At 44.0% G+C, this 26,146-nt stretch overlaps 1 protein-coding gene across 26 annotated transcripts in view; it reads left to right on the top strand.

The window, feature by feature from the left end:
- The window catches only part of nfasca (neurofascin homolog (chicken) a), an 81,590-nt gene that overhangs the window by 19,470 nt on the left and 35,974 nt on the right, over positions 1–26,146 (top strand). For 13 of the 26 annotated variants that reach the window (XM_088640403.1, XM_088640402.1, XM_088640399.1 and 10 more), the window contains exons 2-10: positions 14,187–14,231; positions 15,672–15,790; positions 18,189–18,359; positions 19,930–19,947; positions 20,598–20,703; positions 21,092–21,288; positions 21,781–21,903; positions 22,470–22,640; positions 24,848–24,907. In XM_088640403.1, coding sequence (XP_088496529.1) covers positions 18,269–18,359; positions 19,930–19,947; positions 20,598–20,703; positions 21,092–21,288; positions 21,781–21,903; positions 22,470–22,640; positions 24,848–24,907 — 766 coding nt within the window. In that variant the 5' untranslated portion in view covers positions 14,187–14,231; positions 15,672–15,790; positions 18,189–18,268. Of the gene's footprint in view, positions 1–880; positions 1,140–14,186; positions 14,232–15,671; positions 15,791–18,188; positions 18,360–19,929; positions 19,948–20,597; positions 20,704–21,091; positions 21,289–21,780; positions 21,904–22,469; positions 22,641–24,847; positions 24,908–26,146 lie in introns of those variants that run through there. The other 13 variants (XM_088640398.1, XM_088640410.1, XM_088640407.1 and 10 more) reach the window with 7 other exon arrangements.

The following is a 26,146-nucleotide window of genomic DNA, read 5'->3' as shown; positions in this document are numbered from 1 at the left end:
GGAGAGCAGCCGGGACTGGATGCAGAGGGGGTGGGAGACCCCTGGGGAGGTGAGCCGAGGGGGAGCAGCCAGGGCGGGGAGGGAGCGTGTGGGCAGAGAGAGCCACAGCCAGGAATACAGAAGACTAATTTGTTTCTTTAAATTGGATTTTGTATTTACAGCCTCAAAACGCAGCAGACTAGATCCCCGTTTCTCCCTTCCAGAGTAATCACTCCTTTTGATTAAAGATAATACCAATTTTTTGGAGGGTCAGGTTTTTGGTTCCCAGGTTTATTTGAACAAGTTAATGTTGACCGCTAAGCCTGTTACTTTCGGAGCACTTCTTCAAGTCAAACTGCTCTGGTTTCTTCATTCCAGGCCTCACTGCACATGTGAGATGTTTTAGAACTTTTTCTGGGGCATATATTCCGTACATCGGAATTAAAAGCCGATTTCTCCTCATTTCATGGTCATTCTGTACTTCCATATGCTTTTGTTATTATTTCTCCAGTGGATTACATATTTCATCCTGTAATCGGTCTCTGTTCTGGGATTCCTGATTGGATATGCGAGTAGAATTAGCATATTGTAATGCATTATTGATTTATTTGTTGGTGCTCTTGTGGGAGCATACAGAAACCAGATGCAGTAAGGAGGTTAAGAGGTCAACCAGGGAGCCAAGGGGTGCCTGCGGTGTGAAATGTGAAAATCCATCTGACAGGCATCTACCTTTGAAGGCTTTGGCATCCTCCTCAGCACAGATAAATGTGTGGGCAGCAGTGCTTTATGTGTGCATGGGGAGAGGGCTGGAGGTTATTCATAATTCATGAGGGGGGTGGAGAGTGGAGAGAAGCAGGACCAGACAGAGAATCACTGTTTATGTACTGTATGAGTGTAATAAAAAAACAGAGCGAGAGAGGGACTGGAGGGAAAGAGATAGCAGCCCAGCTGTAGATGCACAGAAAAAAAAAGGTCTTCAGTCTTAACATCTCTGGATAAGAGAAGAATCTTCTTCCCTCACACCTTTGATTCAGAGGTCTGGATTTTATTTTTAGAATATATATATGAAGAGAAGGAAGTGCTTATTTTGACCAGTTAATTGGACAGGATGCTTCAGCCTCGGGGGCAGTCCCATTACACTTTAGGCGCGTGAATGAGAGGTAATTCCGCTTTTACGTTATTCGTGTTCTAGCCACGAGGAAAGGCTTTTGTTGTTGGACAGGTGCAGCGCCTGGGGCAGAACGGTTTTATCAGAGGTCATTTTGTGTGCTAGCATGTGCCACAGTGTTTACGGCAACATCAGAGTAACGCTGATCGGCACTGTACTTCTGAGTAGAGTTTATCATTTGTATATTATTCGAAGGTGATGCTTTTATTTGGGGGAAAAAAAATATCGGCACAGGATTTTGCAATTAGATATGACCAATAAGTTCTGCAGTCCTAACAAAATTAATTTTGTTAGTTGAGCTGGGTACTAATAAAAACAATTCTTGTTATTGTTAGTAACAATCTTAGTGTTCTAAAATTGCTTTTTAATGTATGGGTGTCCACAAATGAAGGATAGAGGATGTTCTGTATTTCAAGGTGAAATTAACAAATAGTTGCCATATGAAATATATTAAAGAACAGGGTAAGTGACAACAATAACTTCTAAATAGTATCAGAGCATCCCCGTCTGAAAAGAATGATTCAATATTAATTCACAGATTGACAAGGTGGTGTTAAGAGCTTGTGTTTCAGCTAAGAGTGAAGCATGACCTGTTTGTGGTTGTTGATGAGGAAAAACAACAGATACTGAATTGTTAATTAGAAAGGTATTGCTGATATTGTTTATTTTTATCAGTGTATTGATCAAGCAGTATAGCTGGGTTTCAAAAGGAATTTTCCTTGATGTCCCAATCTGCAATAACCACTTATCTCCCCTCTTTGTCAGGTGCAATTTCCTCTTCCTCACTGAGGGCTCTGTCTGACATGCATGATTTCTTTGTGTGACCAAACCGTAACTGTCTCAGGCTGTCAGTTCTATGATGTATTAATTTACCAAATGCATCTACTATATTGTGACCCTTTATTAATTGAAAATATTATATTGTGTTGTCCTGTGGATAAGAGGTCAGTGTCTGGTTGGAAACGCTACAGTAAATATATTTAATAGAATTTGAAAATCTGAGCATGGTTGACAATTAAACGGTAAATTAAAAATTACTGACCGCAAGATTTATGGCAATTTAATCTGGCTAAAACAGACTTCAACGAATGAAGTCAACAAATTCACCAGATTCATGAAAAACAACATTTTTAATGGTAGATTACAATTGAACAACTTCTGTGAAATCCCCCTAGTCCAATTCTAAAGACGGCAAAGGCATACAAAAAAGGCCAGTTTAATGCAGTAAAAATAAACTAACTAAATAATATTAGTGAGAAGGAGAGTTACTGTCTCTCAAGGAGCCCAAGAAAGACAAGACACTGCTGTAGTCTACCGAGAGCTCAGCGAGGTGGATTAGCCGCTAAATGTAACGTTGTGTGAGAACCATTGGCTTTCAGGTTTGGGGCTGGAGATAAAAAGGTTAATAGCCCATTTTCTTCCAGAAGGAAGGATGCGATAGCTAAGGGGAGACCGCCTCATCTCCAAAAATATTAGGATTAAAGTCTTCTCCCCTCTGGGCAGATTAAACCTTATTCTCATGACTGATTAGGTTTTGTTGAAAAAGAAACCATTTTTTTCATGTCTCGAATTCCAGCTGCAACCCATCACTGTGTACATTTTAATGAGATAATAGAATACACAATGATTGCTTTCATTGCTTAAGATTATATGTTGTTAAAAACTGTTTTCTGTAGTTTTGAAGAAAGCAGTTCTGTTGTACGTCTATGCTATCGGACAGAAAAGAATAAGGATCCTGTGTGTGTACGGTATTTGGTAATGATCAGAATAATAAAGGGCTTTACCAGTGTTGGGCACCAGGGCGGCGCAGTGGTGAAGCCCAGGTCAGCTCTGGATGTGGGATCTGTCTGCCTGGAATGGGTATATTCTTTCTCTGTTTGATTGGGTTTTCCCCAGGTGCTCTGGTTTCTCCCACAGTACAAAGAAACACTGGCAGGTTAGTTGGCTTCTGGGAAAACTGGCCCTGGTATGAGTGTGTGCGTCTGTGTCGGTTGTTCTGGTGTCTGTGTGTGCCCTACTGTGATGGACCCTGTAATGAATGAAGCGGTTAGAAAATGGATGGATTTACTGAAAATCAGAAAAGCATTTCACAAATCTCTTTGGAAGCCGTGATTCAGTTAACACAAGCGTTCATGGAATTTGTCAAGGCCAGCAATAGACAGCTCTTTGTGCAGCGTCTCTCTGGGTCTGGCTGCTTGTATTGACCTTTGGTGTTGCGTGTATCTTGGGGATAAGCTGCGATCTAAAAAAACATAGGTGGTCAGGAGGCACAGAGCACAACAGCTGAAAGTCCTATTAACTTTCCACGCCTTGTTTGCAGGTGTGTCTTTTGAAACAAAGCTGTGCAACTCACCCAGCAGAGGGTCCTTTGATCTTTTGTATTTTTGTAAGTTTTTGGAAACATCCTAGCATACAGTACCTGTGTCTAAAGAGGTAGTAGTTCTTTTTTTAAACTGCCTATAAGTTATTGTAATTTCTAAGTAACTTGCCTTGTGAAGTTTTGGACAGACCAGCACTGCCTGCCCCAGTGCAGCTGTATGATGAAGGCAATTGGAACCACCAGGGCTGTGTAAAAAGCCAGCATAGATATATTCTGGCTCTCGTGTACAATGTCCCAAGGCTATGCAGAGAAGCCTTTGATCACGTCTCGGCGGAAATGCTTGGAGCGCTTCTTTCGGTCTCGCTGCAAGAGCATGCCTCGACAGGACTTCTCTGGCTGGCACTCGCAGTGGAAACTGTTGCCCATGTTTACTGACCAGTCCAGATTGCCTGATCAAAATGCAGTCGCTTTGCCCGTCACAGTCCGTGTGGATACTCCGTGGGGCTGATTTCCACAGATCAAACATCCCCCATTTAACTAGCTCATCCTGTGAATGGCATAAAATCGCACCAGATGTCTTATCAATATTTAGCGGGATGCGTCAGTGTACAGTGGCCTTAGCTGAGATCACTGGCAAGGATTTGACTAGAAGTAGAAGCGTGCTTTTACTCTGCGATGGCTGAATGAAGATTCTGCTCTGTTCCAGGTATAGAGGTTGTAAGAGGCATGTTCGTCCTCCAGGTTTTCAGTGCCAGTGATGTCAGATACAATGCATCCCTACATGCAAGCTGCATCTTCACAGTGCAGGTAGAACAGGTGATCATGCCTTTTTCCTTGTTACAGTATGAAGAGGCTCAGCTTGCTGTGCCTAGCACACAATGAAACATGGCAGCCCTAGTTAGAGTGCCTTTTCTTTGTCATAAAGCCCCGTGGCCTAAAAGCCTTTCATATCTAAGGTGAAGAGACTGCCAGCTGAGGGAGTGGTTCTGATTATTTTGAGTTCACCTGTTTGTCATATAGTGGTTACTTACTCTTATCATGCAGTTTAATGAGTTCCTATACTGTAGCTTTCATGTCTTAATGGGTATTCAGTACAGTACTATTAAAGGTGCTGAAGGCATCATAGACTAATTTTATGCACTGAGTCTGTAAATGATGTGCCCTAATGATTAAGGAAGTTACACTATCCTCTCAGAGGGGGCTTTTATGGTGGACCAGAGCGCTCCCTATAAGAATAACGCGCTGCTTATGTGACTTGCATGCTGGGTGTAGCTGAGATACAGTGAAATACTCCTTTGCTCCAACCCCTGAACTTTTCACAGGGCCAGTACAGCACACTGGCCATGGCTCATGTAAGGTACACACACAGAGACGTGGCCTGGACGGGCCTGGAAAGGTGTAAGAGCTCAGTCAGTGTTGTAGGCAAAAAGAAGCACAAGTCTGTTCTGGCTCTGGTGCGTCAGCCACCAGACGAGGTGGCTAGTGAAGGCTCAAGTTTCAACACTACTGCAGAACCTGGCTGTTGCCTAAAAACCTCTAATCCACCAAATATTTTGGCTCTAGAGCATTTTTTGATTTTTTTTTGGCTTCTAAAAGATGACTTTTTGTCCACACAACTATTAGTGTTTCCACCGTTGTTATTTGTCAGGCTTGCCACAGTGGGTGTGAGCTTTGATGATGCTTAATACCAATCAATTACTTTTCAGAGTTTCTTGGCACCCCTCTCATGGCCTGGTCTCTGACTTGCTTTTGGTCTGTCCAGCCCCACCTGTCTGTGGGAAATGTTTCCATTCACAGGACTGAGGGCTGTGGCTTTGCAGCCTGTTTACTAAGTAAAGGCCTTAATGAGCCCAGGGGGTGTTTCTCGTTCTTGTTATTGCGACCATAGATACCTTAATTAAACCCTTACAAAATCCATTTGTCACAAAACTGCACACCCTAAACCCCCTACGCCCCTCCTCGCTCCTTCTTCTTTGTTATCCTTCTTGTATTAGACCCCCGGGGGAACGTATTCTCACCTCTGACTGGCTGCACCAATCACCGCGCTAGCCTGCTTGTATCCCAGGAGGCAGCATGCTGAGATCTGCCAGGAGCCATGGAATTTCTTTAATCACCACGGTAACCAGGCAGATGGACTGGTGCAGGCAAATAAGGCCTATGAGTGATCTCTAGGCCAGGCCACAGTACTGCATCGAATCTTGAGAAAAGATCTTTTTTTGTTTCTTTGATTTCTCTCTGTGCATGGTGCCAGAGGTGCTTTGTAAAACAGCAGAGTGAAATGCTGAAATATAAACTTGACAGTTTTTTTAATGAAATCCGTGTTCCATGCTTCACCATTTGAACTGAAATGTGCCTAAGATAGTCTTTTTATATTTATGTAGAACATAGTAAAAATTAATAATAAGAACTCTCCTCTTCTACAGTATATACTGGATGTATATTTATGTGATGGTTGGCTGATACTGTATCTTCAAATACAGGGTGTCCAATAGATATTTTACAAAGAGTCCTACTTTTTCAAAATAACCAGCCTTGACATTTAGACACAGCTATATCGCCACGGCGCAGGGCAGGCATGAAAGCTAGAGTGCGTGTTTGGTAATGGCCTCGGATGCATTCTCTCCTCAACAACAACCCAGGTGTTGTGGAGAAAACTGAACAATTCCACTCGTATTTTGTGAGCATTAAAGAGGTTACAAATGAGAGGGGGCCATGTGGAGCCAACATTGCTAATTTAATTGCTAGTAACTTAATATTCTGTATGTCCCTTTTCCAAGGATCCTGTGGAGTAAGCTTCAAACTCCCACAGTCCTCTGTGTAAACATGCAAGGACGTGTACCTAGATCCTGGTGTCGTTCTTGAAGGAGTCCCCTGTGAATACCTGAATCAAGTCATCACATTGTCTTTTCTGCTCCGAGCCAAAGCCTTTCAGTTTCCTTGGTGTGCCTGAGTGTGTGGTACCGTCTCTAGTGCAGCACCATCCCTGTTGCAGTGTGGCAGCCGAAATAGACCACAATATTCCCAGTGAAAGTCTGAGCGAGGTGCTCATTTTAATACCGCAGGAAGATCCACCAGGCGGTCTGGAATGCAGGATTAGGCTCAATGGTTCCAAGCGCAAGTGGAAAAACTTGAATGATAACATTGGTGTCAAATCCCAGAAAAAATTACACTGCTTTGTGGTCAGTGCTCTGGGTATGTAAAGGAGGTGCGTTTTTTGCGACCAGTTGAAGGTGCTATGAAATGGAAATAAAAGTGTGAGGAAAATGAGAGCACATCTGAGGAAAGAACTTCTTCCTGTTGCTGTGACAGTCTCGGAATATTCCTTCCTCTTTTGCTACAGTAGCTGCAGAGCAAGGGATTGCATCTCTCCCCATTTTGCACAGATCCAGCGTCGCCACAGATCTCCGTTAATTGCAGAGGAGACCTTTTTTAAAAAAAATTCTTGTAGAATTTCAGCCACCAGTCTTTCTGTTTTATGGTACAGTATCAATTTTCACGTGTAAATATTGTATTCAAAGTAAATCTCCTTTTCGGGAATTAACTTCTAGAGCTGCTTTATCATGGATACTCACGTATTTTCAACTGATCTGAATGTTTCCATACAGTGTGTTGCTTGTAAAAACATGGAGATATTTGACCCAACCCTATCCCCACGCTGGATATAGGTAGCCCTGTCTTTGAAAATAGCTCATATCCTTACATTGCCATTTCCCATGGGGAAGTGTTTAGATCTTGCCTTTATTTATCCCTCCCTGGGGACATGCCTCACACACGGATGAATGTAAATAATGCCTTATCTGGTGGGCAGAATATCATCTTGGGTAGATGCTTAAAAGCCCATTGCTTGCTGTTTTGCTTCCTCTGCTTGTGTGAATTATGGGGGGATACCCCCCCTCTTGCCCCTCCCCCTCTGCCCTCCAGGATTTCATTACTCCTCCCCTTTGTGATGATGTTGCTAAGGCAACCAGCAAGCAGATGCTTTTTGCCATTGGATGAGGTGATACTTAGGGGTGAATAGGCCTTCAAGTGAGGCTTGAATTTGGAAATGAGTACACCCAGAGAGAGGGAGGCAGGGGGTGTTGCAAGCACTGTGTGTGTGTGGTTTTTTTTGCAAGTCTGTGTAGGTCTTTATGGAATATGTGGGCGAAGTGTCTGCTTTTGTAATTCTTTTGTTCATTTTTATGATGGTCTAGCATCCGCCTTGAATTGAACTGATGTATTCCAGTTCTGTTACCTGTGTAATAGTGTTCAACTTATCACTGCATTGAAACGATGGAATGAGAGCATTTTTTACGTCCCCCGGCCCCTATCTTTTCACCCCCTCTTATTTTTAAGAGCTATATGGGGGAAGGGAACACAATTCATTGAACTAATTGGGCCAATTTAATTAGCCGCGTAAGTGCCTGCTCAGAGAGGAAGCACTGGGGGTTGGATTCTTTTATAGAGCTGCAAAGTGCTAGCTAGCTACACAGTGTTAGGCTTGGTTATTTGGATTTACACTGTATATATTTGGCTACAGCTTAAAGTCCATATAAATGTTGTGGCACATTTGCTGCTCATTAAGTTCATCTCAAAATGTTTGTTATGACCTAAAAAAGTAAATTGAGCTCCATGCCATTTCACACTCATCTGGTTCTTAGGCATCACCACTCCTCATCTGTCTCAGGATTTGCTCTTTATATGCTGAGTCATGCCTTGCTTTCTTACCCCTTGTTTTCTGAGCTCTGATCTCCTTTCAACTAAGGTGAGGTAGGGAATTCACTGTGCAGGAGATCCGTGTCCTAGGCAGCAGGAAGGGAAGACTGCTTTTTATCTTCAGATTTCAGGAAGACGAATATGCCTCTGAGCAGCATACCACAAACAACCTGGAAATAGCTAAGAGCCACATGCATTAGTGGGTGAAGCATTTATGTTCTTTAATTGCTCTGATGAGCAGTTTACTTTGACTTCTGTTGCTGTTACTAATAACTACTGACAACTTCAGCCTCCAGATTCCTTTGACAGTACTGCTCATCCATGTGTCTTCAGTAAGGCCTCACCTATTATCAAGGAAACAAAATATACGCAAGTGGCTTATCAACTCATTGCGGGTTGCAGCGGAAGCTGGTGTTTTTAAATCTGCTCATCAAGGCGAACAAGTTTCCAAGCACCGCGAAGGGCCGAAAGTTAACACTTTATTGCAGGTGGTGCAGTTGTCACGTGGAGCCCGAGTCATTGAACAACGAAGGTGTCCTGTCGGGATTGGCTGCAGGCAAATTGAGAGCTGTGATAACAGTAGGTGTAGGTTTGGTCTGTAAAGATGAGAGTTTGAGTCACTGTTGAGACCTGAGACGTGAGGCCAGAGCCTGTCAGGACTAAAGAAGGGGTTGTGTTGCTGTGGCTCAACTCATCAGCTGTGCCAATAAAGCATGTTGAAATGTATAAATCTGGATGTCCGCTGGCAGTAGCACAATTATCCACTACCAGTTCCAACATCACTACTCACTTGAGAAAGGAGAGCAGCAATGTGTAAGGGACAAGGAGATTGCAGGAGCTGGGAGGGAGCGAGGTTAACCGGAGAAGGAGCAGTGACACTCAACTTTTCTCAGAGTGAGAGGAAAGGAGGGGTCATTAGGGGATGTTTAATTTTACAGTAGAACATGCTCCTGCATATGCATATGAGTGATTTGAAACAAGAGGACAGCTGTGTACTGTAGGCCAAATCCCTCTGCATTAGTGTGATTAGTGACATCCTGTAGACACTGGTTTGTGCTGGATAAAAACTACTGCTGCTGATGGTTTTACTTTACCTTGTAGAAGTTCCCAGCAATTTACTGTGGTATAAGCAGAGTCATTTAGTTAAGTATAATAGCTCTTCAAAATCCTGGTAACTGTATTTTAAACACGAATGGAATGACACACGATGTACACTGTGGGGAACTGGGCCAAGTGCATGGTGTAACAATGGAAAGACAGAAGACACCGTGCAGACGTCTTGGCGCAAAGCTTCAAATGGGCCGAGAGCTGCAGCTTTGAAAGAAAACTAGGATGGAGAGCACAGACTTTTTATTAACCTGTGTTCACATTAGAAGCTCAACACATTCTCAAACATCTCATGAGTTTCCTTCAAGAGGTGGAGGGTTTGTGTTAGAATAAGCTCTCGTATTTCATGATGCACACCTCGTGTGTTTTTCTTCCCAAGGTTTCAATATTAAAAAAGGCTCCAGATCTCGGGATGAGCAGCTAGGAAGAGAATTATCTCATTGAGCCTTATACACTGTCCATGAGACCCTTTTCTAGAATTACTGTCAAAGAAGCGGAGCCCTACATTCCAATCTTGACAGTTCAATGAAAGACAAAGCGCTGTATGGATTTAATTCTCAAAAAGGGAGAAGCGCTTGGATTTCTGTTTCAATGAACTTGGATTACTTGTTACAGAGGGATGGAAGAAATAAAGAAAAAGCTTTCATCAACATTATGCAACACTGGAGGAAAAAGCTTGTTTAACGCTTATTGTTCATAATCAGTGTAATCGGTCTAATCCTGATCTGTGGTTTAAAGGTTGTGTGAATCAGAAGAATTGAAAATATCACATTGCATAGGTAGTTTAACACCCAAGTATGTAGTGGCAGGAAGGGCAAACACAGGCTCGGCTGTGAGTCACAGTGACCAGCACAATTGATTAACATTTGGAGATTCAAAAATTTTAGGCATGAAATGCACATGATTTCAGTCCTCCCTCATGCATAAATGACATAAGAATTCTGTCAAAGATATTAAGTTGGCTGCAAAAGTCTCCCAATACAAAGGCTTTTTGCAGAGATGATAATGTTTGCTTACTGAAGGGTAATGTCATTAAAGACTGGAGCTTTTGCAACTACTGTGAAAGACAGACCATTTAACAGGTTAGGTATCAACTGGTATTTTAACAGAGGACACGTGTGTCTGAAATGACCCTCTTCCCTGTGAATTACAGCCTTGCTACTGGGAAGGGTCAAATCTGGAGTGGATTTATTCACCTGCAGCCGAGAGACTTCCTCTGGCCTCGTACGTGGCTTCCCTGCACAGGGCACACAGCAGTCATGAATGCCTGGAAAGCATCCCTCTCCCTTCACAAGCCTGTTCCTCTCCCCCGCCTCCTTAACCTGCAGTGGTCTTCCTATCAACGGCTCCGGCATTGCCTCTGCCTCCCCCCATTCGATTCCTCTGCTGTTAAAACTAGGTCATTCTGCAACACTGAGCCATTCTTCCTCCCAGGCCTGGCACACCGCAAGCTGTACGGGGTCACGTGGCCTGCAGCCCTCACCTTTCCTGGGCGCCATGGCCGTCCACTCTTTAATCTTCTTAACCGCTGTACTGTACCTCCTTGAACCCCCACCTGCCATTCCTCTAACGCTGGGGCTCCGTGGCTCCGAACTCCCATCCACTCAGCGTTGCGTACAGCTCGTCAGGGTACCGGTAGCAGGAGAGACTAGCAGTAAAGGTTTTTAGAAGGGAAGGGCTTCTAGACATGGCAGGATGATGCGTTACGCGTATGCCCACCTTGGGTTTTAAGCCAGAGATCTGGTCTCGGTAAAAGGCTGGCGCCCTTTCCTTCTCTTGATTTGGTTTACTTTTGTTTGGCAGTAGAGTGTTAAAATTCTGTGCTGCTTCTTCCTGCGTCAGGAAAGGCTGAAGTGGTTTCCTGGAATGTTAATTCTGGGGGGGGAGTTTCAGAGACGGCATTTTGGCCTGTCTACGTTTGGCTGTTTACTCTTTGCTGAGGTTATCAATTCATGGTTTCTGTTCCCGGAAAAAAAGGCATACAGCCATAAGCTGAAGGCAAAATCAACTGGCAAAAAAAAATCCCTCTTCTGAAAACATTGAAAGTGCAGTGAAGGTACTGCTTGAACATCAAGGTTTGTGTTTCAACTGTTCTGTTTTGTTATCATAACGTATCACAACCTTTTGATTGCCTTGCCCAGAGAAAAGCAAGAGACAACAGCAGTAGCTGATGTATGAAAGACTAATTTTTCCCTATAACAATGATGACCCCTGTGCCACCTAAACTCGGACTTCAGATGGCATTGCAGCTCTGTTTAAGATCGGTCTAAAAGGACTCTGGTTCCCGTTATGTTGCCTGGGCCATGGACTCTAACTTCATGAAGACTTCAACTTTTTTGTGGTTTGTCCAAAACAATGCTCAAGCCCTGACCAGATATCAGCCTTGTTCATTCTTCAATTTCACGCTTCTCACCCCCCCCCCCCAGAGAAAAACCTTTCAATCTTACAAGACGAGCTTCAGGCGCTGTTCAGGCGTAGCCTCTGACTGACTTTAGAGCGATTGGAAGCCAGGGGTGAGCTCTAAGAGCCCATTAAGCCTGTGGACGGGCGAAAGAGCCATGCTCTGGCCCTGTAGTGTGGCTCTGCAGCAGTAATGGACAAAGGAAGAGGCTTTTAGAGGCCTGCCCTTGGAATCCCCTAAACACCATCTCAACAAGGGTCAAGAGTTTATTTGACCTCGAGGGAGGCAGGGGGAGGAACCTGAGGACTAACACCCCAACCCCACAGCCTTAAAACCTCCTGAAGCCTTTCTGCATCTCTAAATGTTCTGTAAACCTCCAGGGAATCTCCTCTTGTTTTTGGTATGTGGAATTAAATGAACCATTTCTTCATGACTTTTTAATAATTGTTTCTCCTGTCTTCCATGCCAAATGGTCCCCTCCTATGTTTTGCATTTTTTAAATTATTTATTTTCTATTTTTTTAGCCTTGTAAGATGATGGATGGGTCCTTCAGGTTTCAAAACCTAGGCTGCGAAACAGTCAGTGTCTTGGAACAGGCTGTGACGCCATGTTTTCAAGTATAAACACATGATATTCACGAGGAGCGCCCTGGAAAGACTGGTGGGCATTGTCATTAAAGTAATTAATTTCATGAATTATATGCAATTAAAGTAATGAATTTCAAAATGGGTATGACATTTCCTGAGGCAAGCGTGATACCTCAGAAACAGTCTTTTAAATAAATGTTGTTTATTATGACCAAAATTACTTTAAAGTACTGTGCTGGTTAACTTGACACTGGACTCCTGCCTTGAGAATCCTTTATTGTTGTTTTTATCAGTAATGGTGTTTATGAACTGCTTGTGGAGAGTGGAACTGAAAAGATGCACATGTAACATCTCAGTGATACCCATTGCAAAAAGATTTTTCACTTGCATGCTTTTAATGAGTGGTTAAATGGAGTTTCAACAGCAGCAACAGTTGCTGTTTTTTATTAACCAGCTCTACATTATACAGTGTGCATACGGAGTAGCACTTCATAAGCACGACCTTGCGAGAGCCCATACTGCTGCCTCACAAGGAATGATAAGGTGCCACAGAGTCTACCTCCACAGTTCCAGAAGGGGGTTCCTGCAGCAGATAATTCATGTCCTAATGGAAAAAGGATGGTTCCACATGCTGGACTAAGACATGCTCTGCATTAGCAGGGCAGAAATGCGGTGCTTTTTCATTACCATGCGTCATCTTGAAACCACCCAATTCCGAGAACCACATGTCCTGGGATGTTTTAGGGAGTGGCTTTAATATCCTCCTTCAGTGCTGTCAGCTCCTTGTAGCTTTTAGACATAAGGCCTCTACATACCTGTAGGGCCTCTTTACCTGTGATCTGTGCTGATTCAGTCTTGCTCCTGCATAATGTTCCCAGTGCAGCAATTCGAAAGGGTCCTTTCTTTGGCGAGAGGTAGAGAGAAAATGTAATGATTCTTCAGTTTTAAACTTATCAGTTAAATTGCCTTGTTTGTCTGCTAATCCAGTGGAAATTTATAGGTATGTCAACTTGATTTTTGCCACAGTAACACAATCTGTGCCTGCTGTGGTCTGAAAGTTTCACTGCACAGCAATGTATAGGCAACGTGGGATTCAGGGTAGAGTTTGAGGATGTATAACAGAACATGATGAAAAATAAACGGAGGGTTAACCAGATTCGTTTTTATAAACTCCTGTGTTGAAGCAGCTCTTTCACTCCCAAAGGATACCAAAGAAGACCCACTTCATTCAGTACACCAGGATTAACACCTATTCTTCTGAACTGTGACCTGGGACCTTGTAATGCCCAATTAGTTAAGACCTGATCTCAACTGAGGGATGTCATCTCCTATAGGCCTCCTGGTTGACCATACTGGGACATTGGTTTGGAAAATATAGTCCAGTGGGAATCTAAGGATTTTACTCCGAGGTCTTACATTCCAGTAATGACCAAGTTACCTTGAGTCACACAGCTCAGGATCGCTACAGGTTTCTTCTGTGCACTCCAAAGGATTTCTGTTTTAGTTTTATTGTTTAGAGGCAAGTGTGGAATCCTGGAGAATTCCGAATGGAATGGAGCCCTGTTCTTCGCCTGGCAGGGCCATTGTATAAAACCCACACTAACAATGAGAGACTGTGAGATCAGTGGTGAAAAGGGGTGGGTGGAGTTTGAATGAAATGTCAGTGAGCACACCGTGTACTGTGGGTTGATATGAGCTGGTATGGAGGGGGCTTCAGTCAAAGAAGCTGCTGTAACTGTAATCAAAACATGATGTCATACTACCCAAAGTGGTCCTGCACATTATTAATTTTATTTCTTTGATGCTTTATTTTGAATGTCTCTCAACAGACCAACTAAACGGAAAAGTGAATATGGGCTGTATAATATACATATTTTTAAAGAAAATTAAGGTTATGTTAATCATTTTCCTTTATTTCTTATACTACAGGTCCTGCAAGAGGCTGCCATTATCGAAACATTCCTGGAAGTTTGGGTAAGCATGTCCCATGTCTTTAATAGTCACTAGTTACTTACTGCGTTTGAGATTGTTCTGCACCTGCCCTCTTTCATTGATCAGCCTTTGACTCGGAACCTTTAGTACTACTGTCATACATGCAGTCACGTGTACTGTATGTGTTATGGTGGATATTTTAAACAATTGAGGTGGGAATCGCCCCAAAAATTGATAGTGTAAAATGAATGGATCAGTCAATCCATCAATCAGGGTCTACCTGTATGGAGTCTGTGGGCTTCTGTTCAATCAAATAAAGGGTTTAAATATTTTACACAATCCTAAACTCTTGGGATAATTTGACAATGCATCTGTGCTGGGCTTTAGATTTTAACAAGAGCTGTGCCCTGTTTGCTGATAGCTTGGCAGTTTACTCTTTCACTTCATCAGCTTTTATCCCCTAGCCCTTGTTGTTTCAGAGCTTTTTTGTGCTGCCTAGCGTATGGGTGGCCTGTCAGCATGGGTCGGTTTAGCTGCATAATTGAGCACAGAAGTGGAGTGAGGAAAGGGGGGCGGGTGGGTTTATTTAGGATCACTGCCCCTTAAACAAGACTGCATTGGGTCCTGCGAGTGGCTAGGTGCCCGCAGTGAGGAATGGAGGGACAGACTTCGCTGAGTCTAATGGGGTGTGATGGGTGCGGGAGTATTTATAGAACAGGAGCCTGGCACTCTGGGGCCTCTGCGATATGGAGCTGTCACCGCAGGGCCCAGCGAGCGTCAGCTGGAGCAGCGAGCCGGTAAGTTCAGCACTCGGGAGTCGCTCTGGGCTGTCCAACAGTGACGCTGCAAGAAACTGGGTGTCACAACAAGCCATTAACCCCTTCTGCCCCACAGCCATCCCATCTCCAGTCCCTCTGGGGCAAGGGCTCCAGTGCTTTGGTTCGTCTGCATTTCTAGGTTACAAAAAACCAAGGAAAGCAGTTTAAATGTACTGCTACTAAAAGCCCAATACAGCATTCAATGTCTTTAAGAGCCAAGTACCTCTGAAGTACCTGTTGCTTATTTTGTTTTTGTTTTTTTTCTCTGTAGGTTTGTTTGAGTCACAAAGTGTATTTTTGGTTAGATGCTGTCCCTTGCTACTTCTTTTACTCCTCTCTCTGGAGAAATTAAAGTTCAGCATTTGCTTATTTTTGACTCTTGGGTCTTTCCGTGTAAGTTTTGTGGCGAGCAGCACCCACACACTGCCCAGTGGTGCCTCTCTGTGTCAAGCGGGCTCCTGGTGTTCTGTCGGTGACAGCTGGGCCATGCGTGGCGCTCTTGACAAAGTTTTACTGGGGTAGATCTCCAGGGCTGCAGTCCTCAGCTGACCCTTCCCAAGAAGGAGAGCCTTCACATCCCGGGGGACAACTGGGAGGCGGGCACTGTGGGTGCCTTTTCAGTTTAATTTTCTTGTTTTTATCTTTTCTGTCTTCCTTCTTTTAGATTTTCGTCTTCGAAGCCGTGCTAAGGGCCACTGATCACCTGCAGTCCACACCGTTTTTTGAGCTCCGCGGGTTCGTCCGGGTGACCGGTGACGTTCGGTGTCCGTCTGCGGATTCCAGGTGCAAGTGGTAGTGGGGGTGTCCTGAGCTGTGACTTGGCATAAATTCACTACTGGGGGCGGTGTCTTGTTCCCTGTGCAGTGGGAGGTAGTTTATATGGAGGTGGTGGTGGGATGACACCAGATGGATAGATGGGGGAGAGGAACATGTGTGTATGATAGACAGTTAGATAATTAAGCTGTCCTTGGCAGCAGGCAAGCTTGTCTGGTTACTTGCTCAGGGTTGTGAGGCACGTTTAGTCCTTAGAATCCTGTTCACTGATGTGTGCCTGGCTTAACCCATTTAGTGTAATTCAAGATCCAAGCACTCTGTCTGCCTGTTTTGTTTTTCAGTTTATCCTACTTTTCCACTCTGCTAGTGACAGGCATATCAGTGCTTGTTCTCTGTCTTAGTGGTGTGGCTGTAGAACAGTGGAATCGTTTTAATCTCACCTCATTGTTACCTTCTTCATGCCCATTTCCTCCTTACTACCTGCCCCTTCTTATCTACTCTTTTTGCTACTATGCCTTGACTGCTGCTTTCCCTGTCTCCCACACACCTGTCAAAGGGTCCTGAAATCTTGTCTTTACCTTTTAGTATGGAACGACCCTGTACCCGTTCCTTTGCAGCCTAAGCATGCTTACACTGTCCCTGCTCGAACTCCCTTGAAATCTGTCTACAGACTTTCCGAGGGCACTGTGATTTGGAGTGGGGTGTGGTTGTAACCTCGTTTGCCTCCTTTCACTTGATTGTCCTTGCCTGTGCTTCTTTTGAGGAGCTCCTCTGCTTCCCAGATCCCAGACAGGTCCACAGGAGCAGGACACAAACTTCTCTTTTACTGTACGGAGGGGTAGGATGGGATTGTTTTCAGGTTTTGTTTGTGAATGATTAGATGTGCTCAGAGTTGCCCCTCCTCCTTGCTGCTGTCTCTCTGGCCGGGTCAGTCCGGTTGCAGCACGTTGGAGCTGCAGTGGGGGATTATTGCAGCTGTCAGCTCTTTGCCTTCCTGCACGCTGCATTATTGATGTCCGCTGTGGGATGCAGGCTGCAGAGGGGGAAGCTGGCAGGAAAGCCAAAGTGAGTTCGGCTAACCGAGTAGCATGCAGGGATAGGACAGAGCAGGGAGCAGCCGCACACAGGCACAGTGTGTCCTTGCTGGAGCACTGAAGTACATTATGATGCTGCAGAATACAACAATCTCTATAGGCAGGTGTCTTACTGATTACATAGTATACAGTTCCCTGCTGTATGATTTCAGTCTTTTTTTTTTTGTAGTGAAGGCCTTACTAGCACCAGTCTGGGGTTTCCATTTAATACAGATAGTGCAGTGAACAGATGTTTGTAAAGAGTTGTTGTAAGATTGTTTAACTAAATGCCTTTGCTAGTCACAGGTTTGTTTAAAACAATAGTATGTATATATCATAAAAATGTTACCCTGGTTCTTATTTACTGGAAAAATAAATATAAATGGCACTTGAAGACTTCAAAATCTATTTTTTTCAAAATCATTTGGATCCTCACACTTTTCATGTTAGTTCCTGTGTGCTTAAATGTTAAACACTTTGCAAGAGTCTCTGTGACAGGCCCTACATGGTGCAGTTGGGCCTTATGGTACAGTATGTCAGAATTAAGGCTGTCCATTTTAATACGGGTGGAGCAGTGGCACTGTGGATAAGGACCGCAGCTGGCAGAGGAATCCTACTCTGCTGGGCCCCCGAGCAAGGCCCTTAACCCCAACTGCTCCAGGGGCGCTGTATAAATGGCTGACCCTGAGCTCTGACCCCAGGCTTCTCTCCCCGTCTGTGTGCCTGTGTGTCTCATGGAGAGGAAGCTGGGGTATGCGAAAAGACAAATTCCTAGTACAAGCAATTGTATATAGCTAATCTTATAATATCTTATAATACGGTGGGGCGAGGTGCGGCAGGTGCTTACAGGGTCCTGTGTGTTGTGCAGAACAGTGTCGCTCCAGCCACTGTGTGCTTCCCACTCCGCAATGCCGACAACCCAGGTGGCTTCCTCCAGGGAGCCGTTTCCCTTTTGGTTCGGTAGTGGTACAGTACACCCATGACCTTAATCGAAGAGTTATAGCATAGTGCTTTACTTCTAGGATGATACCCATTTCATCCCATTCCAAGTGTAGCTCTCTTACTTTGCTTGCCAGTACACAGCAGATCTGGTGGAGAAGTGAAAAATGACTTTACCTATTAAATTGTCATTATTTGTTTAGGAGATTGTGCAAGCCCAGAATGAAATGTGTCCAAGACACCAGGGTTAACACCCCTACTCTTACGAGCAGTGTCCCAAGATCTTAAATGAGCAAATACACAGGACCTCAGTTTGACATCCAAAGCAGTTCTCCATTAAGCGAGAGGTCGAGTACTGAGTTAATGCTTTAACGTTGGTGTCCATTGCCTTGCAGCTGTGAAGGGCGTGGTCGGCAGCTGGTGATCCCGCCAGTCTGGAAAGAGGAGGGCTTGTGTGAGTCCGATCGCTGGAAGGATGTTGACGAGGGGGCGGCGGCTGTCTCCGACAGGACTGGCCTTGCTCTTCCTGTGGACGGAGGTGTCGACGATCGAAGTGCCCCTTGATCGTAAGCCTTTCCACACTTTCCATGCGTGACGCATTGTGTGACTTGTTGATGTTTCACGGAAGTAAACATAGTGGAGCAGTAGTAATATTTTAAAGGCTTTAATTGGTTTAGAAATAATGAAGCACCACACACCTCATGGCTTAATGCTCTTCTCAGGGTAGAGTGATCCTTTAAATGTGTTCAAAATCCGAGCTCAGTTTCGGACTGGAAATCTACATCCTCTTCCTGCAAGCATCCCTGGACACGAAGACTAATTACCCACAATTCCATTTCCTGTTTTTTTTCTGTCAGTGCTGTTCACTTGAATGGTTTGGCAGAACATCTGCTGAATTTACCATCATATGCTTTTACAGCCTCGCTCTGCTGCTTATTTAATTACATCTATTTAATTTGCCTTAATCTTTTTAATGTCAACATAATGTATTTGTATAACATTTCTGTCAAATGGCAGGCAGCCTAAAAACTGCACTCTGTACATGATCAACATACCTTGATGTGCAGCAATGGCTGAATTTGAAGAAAAACGCCAAACTCTCTATTCTTTGTTTTCAGCATATTTGTGTTCAGTGCAGGGCAGAGTTGCATTGTCTGTGTAAGATCTCCTGGCATTTCCTTTAATTTCATCTGTTACTAAAACTGACTAACCTGTGTAACTCATTGAGGTTCCCAGACTTCTCAGGCTGAATCCTGTTTCAATCTGGGACTTGGAGTTGTGCAGCTGTAAGTGCTCAATGGAGGACCTGAAGACAAGGGCGATGAATTGTATCAAGCCATCTCAATGATCATTTCTGAATGCCCCTCTTTGGTAATGTGTGCTGCAGAAAGGAAGAGATGTCTTTGAAGGAAACTGTCCCTAGTGATCCTCTGGTCTCTTTGTATAAAAGGACCTAGTTAACAAGTTGCATCTCTACTAGTTTACATATAAGACAACTGCATAATGTAGGTGTGGTATGTAAAATACAGTACAACTGTATTACTTGGTATTGTTTACTGGGTGATGGCTCTTATTAATAGATGACATCAAAAATAAATATTTTCTCTGTCCCTACTCCCTGCCTGTGTAAAATAGTTTTTTGAGAACTGACACTTTTCCATAGATCTGTGACAGACTTCAACTCAGCATGTAGATCCTTTTTGAATTGCTTTGTCTCCCTCAGTCAAAGCTTGATCACAAAAATGCACACTGTGGAATTGAACATTTTGTCTGAAAACATAGGATGTGAGAGTGAGCTACAGTAGGTCTGAATGTAAGGGCCTGAGGCTTTGGCGATAACTGTGCCAAACTGATGATCAGTTCGACTGTCTCGTAGTGCAGGAGGGCAAAGTGTTAGCAAGTCCTTAGAGAGATCTTGAAGACCGTTACTGTAATAGGATAAAGTCCCTACCGTTCAGCTCCAGACAGAAATACAAATGCTGCAAAGACAAGGTTCCTTTTCATAACAATTAAAAAGGTAAATGGCAAAGAAATAATCCAGTAATTTGCTGGTTTTCCGGTCCTCATACTTCATCTTACTAACAATCCCATCTCCTTTGTTCTCTCCTCTCACTCTGGCAACTCGGGAACTAACAGCAAAGATTCAGCAAGACCGTAAGTCTCCCTGATCAGATTTCTTTCACAGTTTTGTTTGTTGGGACGTTTGTATGGGCGAGTCTCTAGGATCATGGGATCAAGTTGTGGATCTTATGTGTAACTCTTAATTTTACATTTACTATTTATTTCAGTGTGGCCGGGACCTTGACTGTTTTGTGCAGCATAACCCAAAGACAAAAATGCAGTCAAGCAGTGGGCTGGAATTTGCACTACAGCACTCAACAGTTTCCTGGCAAAGTAGTCTGCTGTAGAAGCAACATCTAAAATACTACATAAATACTAATGTTTATTATGGTGCTGAAAAAAATGGTTCTAGCCAAAAGCAGGTTGTAAAATACCAAATTATTAGAACTTAAATTGAGAATTGGGTGAATCTCCATTGTCTTATTAAAAAACATTACCGTTTTGTCTTTGGCTAATGTAGACACTAAGCCTAGCCTCAAATTGGCACGTGTGAAACTATTAGGTGCATCTGCAAGGATAGTGAGAATTGAAATGTGTGGAGAGGCAGGAATGCTCACTCAGAGTGAGAGGGTGGTAACAGTGCAGGGGTCTTTATCCCAGTCTGGTAATTAGTCCCATTACCCTTAGCTCCCACTAATGTCTTTGTTCTGCTGTTCCCCCTCCCTCTCCACCTCCTGCTGCAGTGAAACAGCCTCCCACTATCATCAAGCAGTCAGTGAAAGACTACATCGTGGACCCCAGGGACAACATCATTATCGAGTGTGAAGCCAAGGGGAACCCTCTTCCAGTGTAAGCAGCACAAAGAGCCTCTCCCTTTCATTGTTCAGTCCTCTTCCCCTTCTATCCTTAAACTCCCACAGACTCTCTTTTTCCTGTATCCTGTAGCCAAAATGTGAACACTGTACACACTCAACTGGACTGTTGTGCCCGATTCCCTGGTCTGCCAAAAAAATTCTCCAGAGGATCTTCTGGAAAGTTAAATTTTCCTGACAAGAAAAAGTTAAACCCCTCCCCTCTTCTCGATAGATAATGCAAAAAAGTGGTTCTTGAGATGCACAACCACTGATCTCGGTTTGTCACTGCGGGCTAGGTGATCAGTTCAATAGGCGGAGGATCGGTAATGCCTGTTGAGCAGCAGTGACACTAGTGACATGCCCCTCTCCGTCTCTCCCCACAGTTTCTCCTGGAGGCGGAACGGGAGGTTCTTCAACGTGGGAAAGGACCCACGGGTGTCGATGCGCAAGCGTTCGGGGACTCTTGAGATCGGCTTCCGCAGCGGGGGGCGGCCCGAGGACTACGAGGGGGAATACCAGTGCCTAGCCACCAACGATTACGGCACTGCCCTCTCCAACAAGATCCTGCTCCGCGTCTCCAGTAAGGAGAGCCCCGTTCACCTCCCAGCTCCATGAAGGTGTCACGCTGCTGAAAGCAGTGCATAACATGTCATCTGATTTTCTACAGACATGAAAAAGCTATTTAAAACCCCCGGTTACAGTGGGGGGTTACAGGTTTTGCTACCTTACTTCTGACTATTCACATTTGATGCTAAAATCCATTAAAAAAACCTTCAAGTATGCGTTCCTTACTGGATCTGCAGTTTATTAGTGAGTTTATTAGGAGTGAAAGTGCCTTGAAAATAACGCTGGTACTTTAAGGGTTAAATTTGATTATAGGGGCAGGGATAAAAGATAGCTGTGAATGTTATTAAGAATTAATATTTCTGGTTGTGATAATCAGTGCGGTATTCGACGTGGGTCCAAACTTTCTTGCATTCTGAAAACTAATGTTGATTTTGCATGTGTTAAGTCACAGACGGAAAAGAAATTGCTTGTGTCACTTTTGAGATACTGAACCTCCTTCTGTCAGAGTCACCACTGTGGCCCAAAGAGGTCCTGGAGCCTGTAGTGGTGAACGAGGGGTCCTCTCTCATCCTGGCCTGCAACCCGCCACCTGGCCTGCCTCCACCCAGCACCTTCTGGATGAACAGCTGTGAGTTTCCTCACCTGTGTGCTGAAAGCAACTCTTTGGTCTTAGATGCACTTTATAAAAAAAATAAGCTCTATTTGATGAAGCACCTTTATAAAATTGTTTCAAAGCACTTGATGGTATGCAAAAAAATAACAAAATTAGAGAATACAGCAATATGTGTTGGACAGTCAAGTGGGCAGCTGTGTCAGCATAGATAGAGGAAATGCAAAGTTTTGGCGGCTGAGCTTTCCTGAGGAAGGCTTCTTGAGACACCAGCTCAGGGATTTCAGGATAGGTCTAACTGCACTGAACACATAACCCCTATCTGGAACTGGAGCTGCTGAGTTTAGAACATGCAGGAGCATCTTTCGTAATGCGTTATTGGACATGCCAGCAAGCAGAGCATTGCAGGAGTTGAGTCTAGACCAAAGAAAAAAAACAGATACTGTAGTAGTTTCTAAAACAGTGGGCAGTAGGCAGAATGGAAAAGGTTCTAAAACCTGCTGTGGCTTCCGAGTACTTGCCTTGGTGTATTCTGTTGTCTCGGTCAGTCATTTGAAAAATCATGTGGGCTCTCCCTCCCACAGCCATGATGCCTATTGTGCAAGACAGGAGAGTGTCCATGGGGCTGAATGGAGACCTCTATTTCTCCAACGTGCTGGCCAAGGACGCCCAGACGGACTACAGCTGCAATGCCCGGTTCCTCTTCACCCACACCATTCAGCAGAAGAACCCCTTCACCCTGAAAGTGCTCACCAGTGAGTGTCCACCCACATGTGTGCTATCTTCACAACGGCATCCCATCGACTCGGCTAAATTGATTTGAGTCCTAACTCCCTACAGATAACACTGTCCGTGAGTGAAACCCTTCAGGTTGAGATTAGAGCAAAATCCTGGTTTCTTTCTTTAATATATAAACTAAAGTCCTTTCAGGAGACATTGTCTTCATCGGGAGACATCCCATTGTGTCTCTCTCCCTTCAAAGAAATTCTCTTCCAGCCACAACACTGACTCTCCTCCTCTACAGTCATGGCAGGGTTCTGCTTTTGAGTCCCTTTCCACATCTCTTGTTTCAGCACCTTGTACTTTCAGGCCCTTGAAGTTCAAGAGAGATATTTGATTTTCAGATTACAGATGGTGAAGTGACGACACATGGAGATCTTTTATACAGGGTTGAGCAATTTCCAAATTGGCAGCTGTGAAAGAATAACCCTGTCCTCGACACGATTAAGTTGTATTGTTTTTAACTGTTAACCGAGTGACTCATCTGCTCAAGCAGAAGGGTAGAGTTTCAGAATGTGTCCAATAGAGAATGTGGCACTCTCTCGTAGTAGCCATTAAAACCTTAAATTTTGTAGTTTTTGGGTAAAGAACATGGTTTTATAATTAAACAAGCAATCTCAAAGTAGGCGGCACAGAGGCGCAGTGGTTAGCATTGCTACCTTGCAGTGCTGGTTCAGTTCCAGACCTGTGATGCTATATGTAGAGTTTGTACAGTATGTTTTTCCCATGTTCGCGTGGGTTTCCTCAAGGTGTCCTGGGTTCTTCCTACGGTTCGTTCAAAAGCATACTGGTAGGTTAATTGCCTTTTGGGAAAATTGGCCCTAGCTGTGAGTGTTTGTGTGTCTGTCGTGCAATGGACTGGCGTCCTGTCCAGGTTATACCCTGCCTTCACTCGTTGATTGCCAGGATAGGCTCTGGCTGCCCTGCAACCCTGAATTGGAAGAAGTTAGAAAATTTGATTAATGGATATTGTCAAGACATGACTTTCAGACATCACCATTATTTCTGCATGACAAAATGATTCAGAAGTAATATCATGTATTAATACATTTCTTTAATTTTCAGATGATTGGGAATGTCTATATAGGCATTAACCTATGAATCCTTTAGTAGCTGCATTCTCCTTTTATTAAGTTCTTTACTGTCTACCTTGTGCCTACAATAGTAGGAGTAAATGTGATGTAGAAAGATGTTAGTCATCCTTTCTGTGCTCAGCGCTGCCATCAGAATCTCATTTTCTGTGTAAACAAACAAGACCTATGGAGAAAGGCCGCCACCTGGTGGTGCTTTTGCAGTATGCCAGACTCCCTTGAGCCACGCTGTACCCATAATATGAGCAGTGTGGTTCATTGAGCACATGACGCATGTCAAGTCAGTGGCGCTTTAATTTTTGGCCTGTTTATTTTTGTCCAGTAGCTCTTTTGTGTTAAATGTTTAAGGTTTTTGTACTAAGAACTAATTAAATCTTACAACAATTTTAAAACAAATTAACTTCAATTTATTTGATTTTTTTGCATACATCTGATTTTTTTTTTTGCCCTTTTCTCTTTTTGCTACATTCGTCACCATTTTTTTTTCATCAGAGTACAATTTCAGTGAGGGTCATTAGCTTACTCTGAACTGGACATTTTATTTCTGGAGAAATCCTCTCACTGGGTAGGCTCACTCCTGGGGTGTCAAGAAGAGCTCTGTTGAAAGCAGAACTGGATCCTCGTCTGAATGACCAAAGTCATTCTGAGGCAGGCAGACAGACAGACATCATCCAGGGACTCTGAGAACCACAGAAGGATTTTTGTTCACCCAGTTTTTATAACCCACCTTTAAACCCGGTAATATGCTGTGTGAGATGCCTGTGGGACACCAGAACTCCATAACAACTTAACTGCTGTCTGGTAAACATGAAATCAAGGCATCTGGAATGAGAAACAGATACTGTAAGTCACCTCTGAAATGCAGCTGGATCACAAGGCACAGCAAGCTGTTCCAGAAGAGTGCTCTTGTTCCGCCACTTTAACCATTTCTGCATTTTTTTTTTGTTGCTCGTTTTATTTCCGATGTCTGTTATTTTTTCACCTCTGTGTTGCTGTCCTTTCTGCCTCCCCTCCGTTCCTCTCCCAGCCTTTGGTTTCTGTTGTTGTTCCTCCATTGGGGTCCTGACAGGCGTGATGTTATTTTATTGCAGAAGAGCCTTATAACGATACGTCTGTGTTCTCCTCTCTGAACCACACTGACTTGTACAGTGGTGAGTCTGCGGTGACTTTCTTTCTTTTGTTCGTTGGTGTTTTGTTCTATCACCCCTAACTGCTCCCAGCTCGCTGTCCTAACCCAGCCAGCAGCATAACCTCACTCACACCTGTACCTGCCTAACCACACCTAGCCTGCCACTCCCCCAGGGGCAGACTGGCAGAGATGCGCTGAGGCTGACAGGTGAGTTACAGGGACCATTCAGCTGTTCCCCCTTTTATTAGATGTAGCTGCCTCCCCACAAAGAGAAGCAATGTGATTTAATGATTTCTTGTTAAGTCCACTTAACACACCAGTCACAGATATTGCTGGGAGGGAATTTGGTGGTGCCAAATTAGAAGGGTAAATGTATAGATCAGGGTCCCCAACTCTGGTCATCAATGATCAGTCTTCAATGTTTTGGGGGTCACTTTACAATTCAGTAGCTTAGGAACGGGTGAAGGATTTAAATTGACACAAGACCTACTGAGACCAGCTTAACCTCTGTTCTTCAGGCGTTAAACAGACCTCAGCCCTCGTGGACGAGAGTTTGGTGGTCCCCGGGGTCATCTGCTCTGTTCCACCTGAGTGGAAATGCAAAAGAAAGAGACATTCATCAAGTGTCTCAGCCCCACTCCCCAATATTCAGGCTGAAATAATTCCTTCTCAGTTTTCTTTGCCATGCTTCATTAGAAAATTGACTAACCAGGCAACCAACCTAAGGAGTGAAGCTGTTTCAGTATATTATTCAAATCATTGCTATTTATTACAAGGGTCAAATACAGGATGGCTTAAGTGAGTTTATTTTTCAGGAGAGGTGGCCTCACCCAGGCCTTGAGTATGTTTCTGGCCTCAGGTGTCTGTCTGTGTATACATGTCTTCCCATCTCCCAAAGGTGTGGGGTTGATGGGCTACTTTGAATTGTACCTCATGGTCCCCATGAGGCCGGGAGCTGGGAGCCCAACCTCTTACACTGCACTGTCAAGAGTGGCTGTGGCGTCTTTCTGCCAAGTGCCTGGAATCCAGTGCTGTATGTGTTGTGCAATATATACTGTAGAAGTCGTCTAGGACTTGTTAGTAGTTGTCCATATGATTATTAGTTTCATTTTTTTCTTTTGCCAGTGTTCTATATACATTAATCTTTAAAAAGTAAAGAAATTCATGCATTCAGATTGACACTACAGATACCATCCTAGACACCCTTGCATTATGCGTTCTGGCGCACTATGGCTGCCGTCGCATCATCCAGGTGGATGCT

The sequence above is a fragment of the Lepisosteus platostomus genome, chromosome 7, assembly GCF_059453375.1.
Source record: "Lepisosteus platostomus isolate fLepPlt1 chromosome 7, fLepPlt1.hap1, whole genome shotgun sequence".
NCBI lineage: Eukaryota > Metazoa > Chordata > Actinopteri > Semionotiformes > Lepisosteidae > Lepisosteus > Lepisosteus platostomus.
Note: the sequence above shows the minus strand (reverse complement) of the source record. Positions and strands in the feature narration are given on the sequence as shown.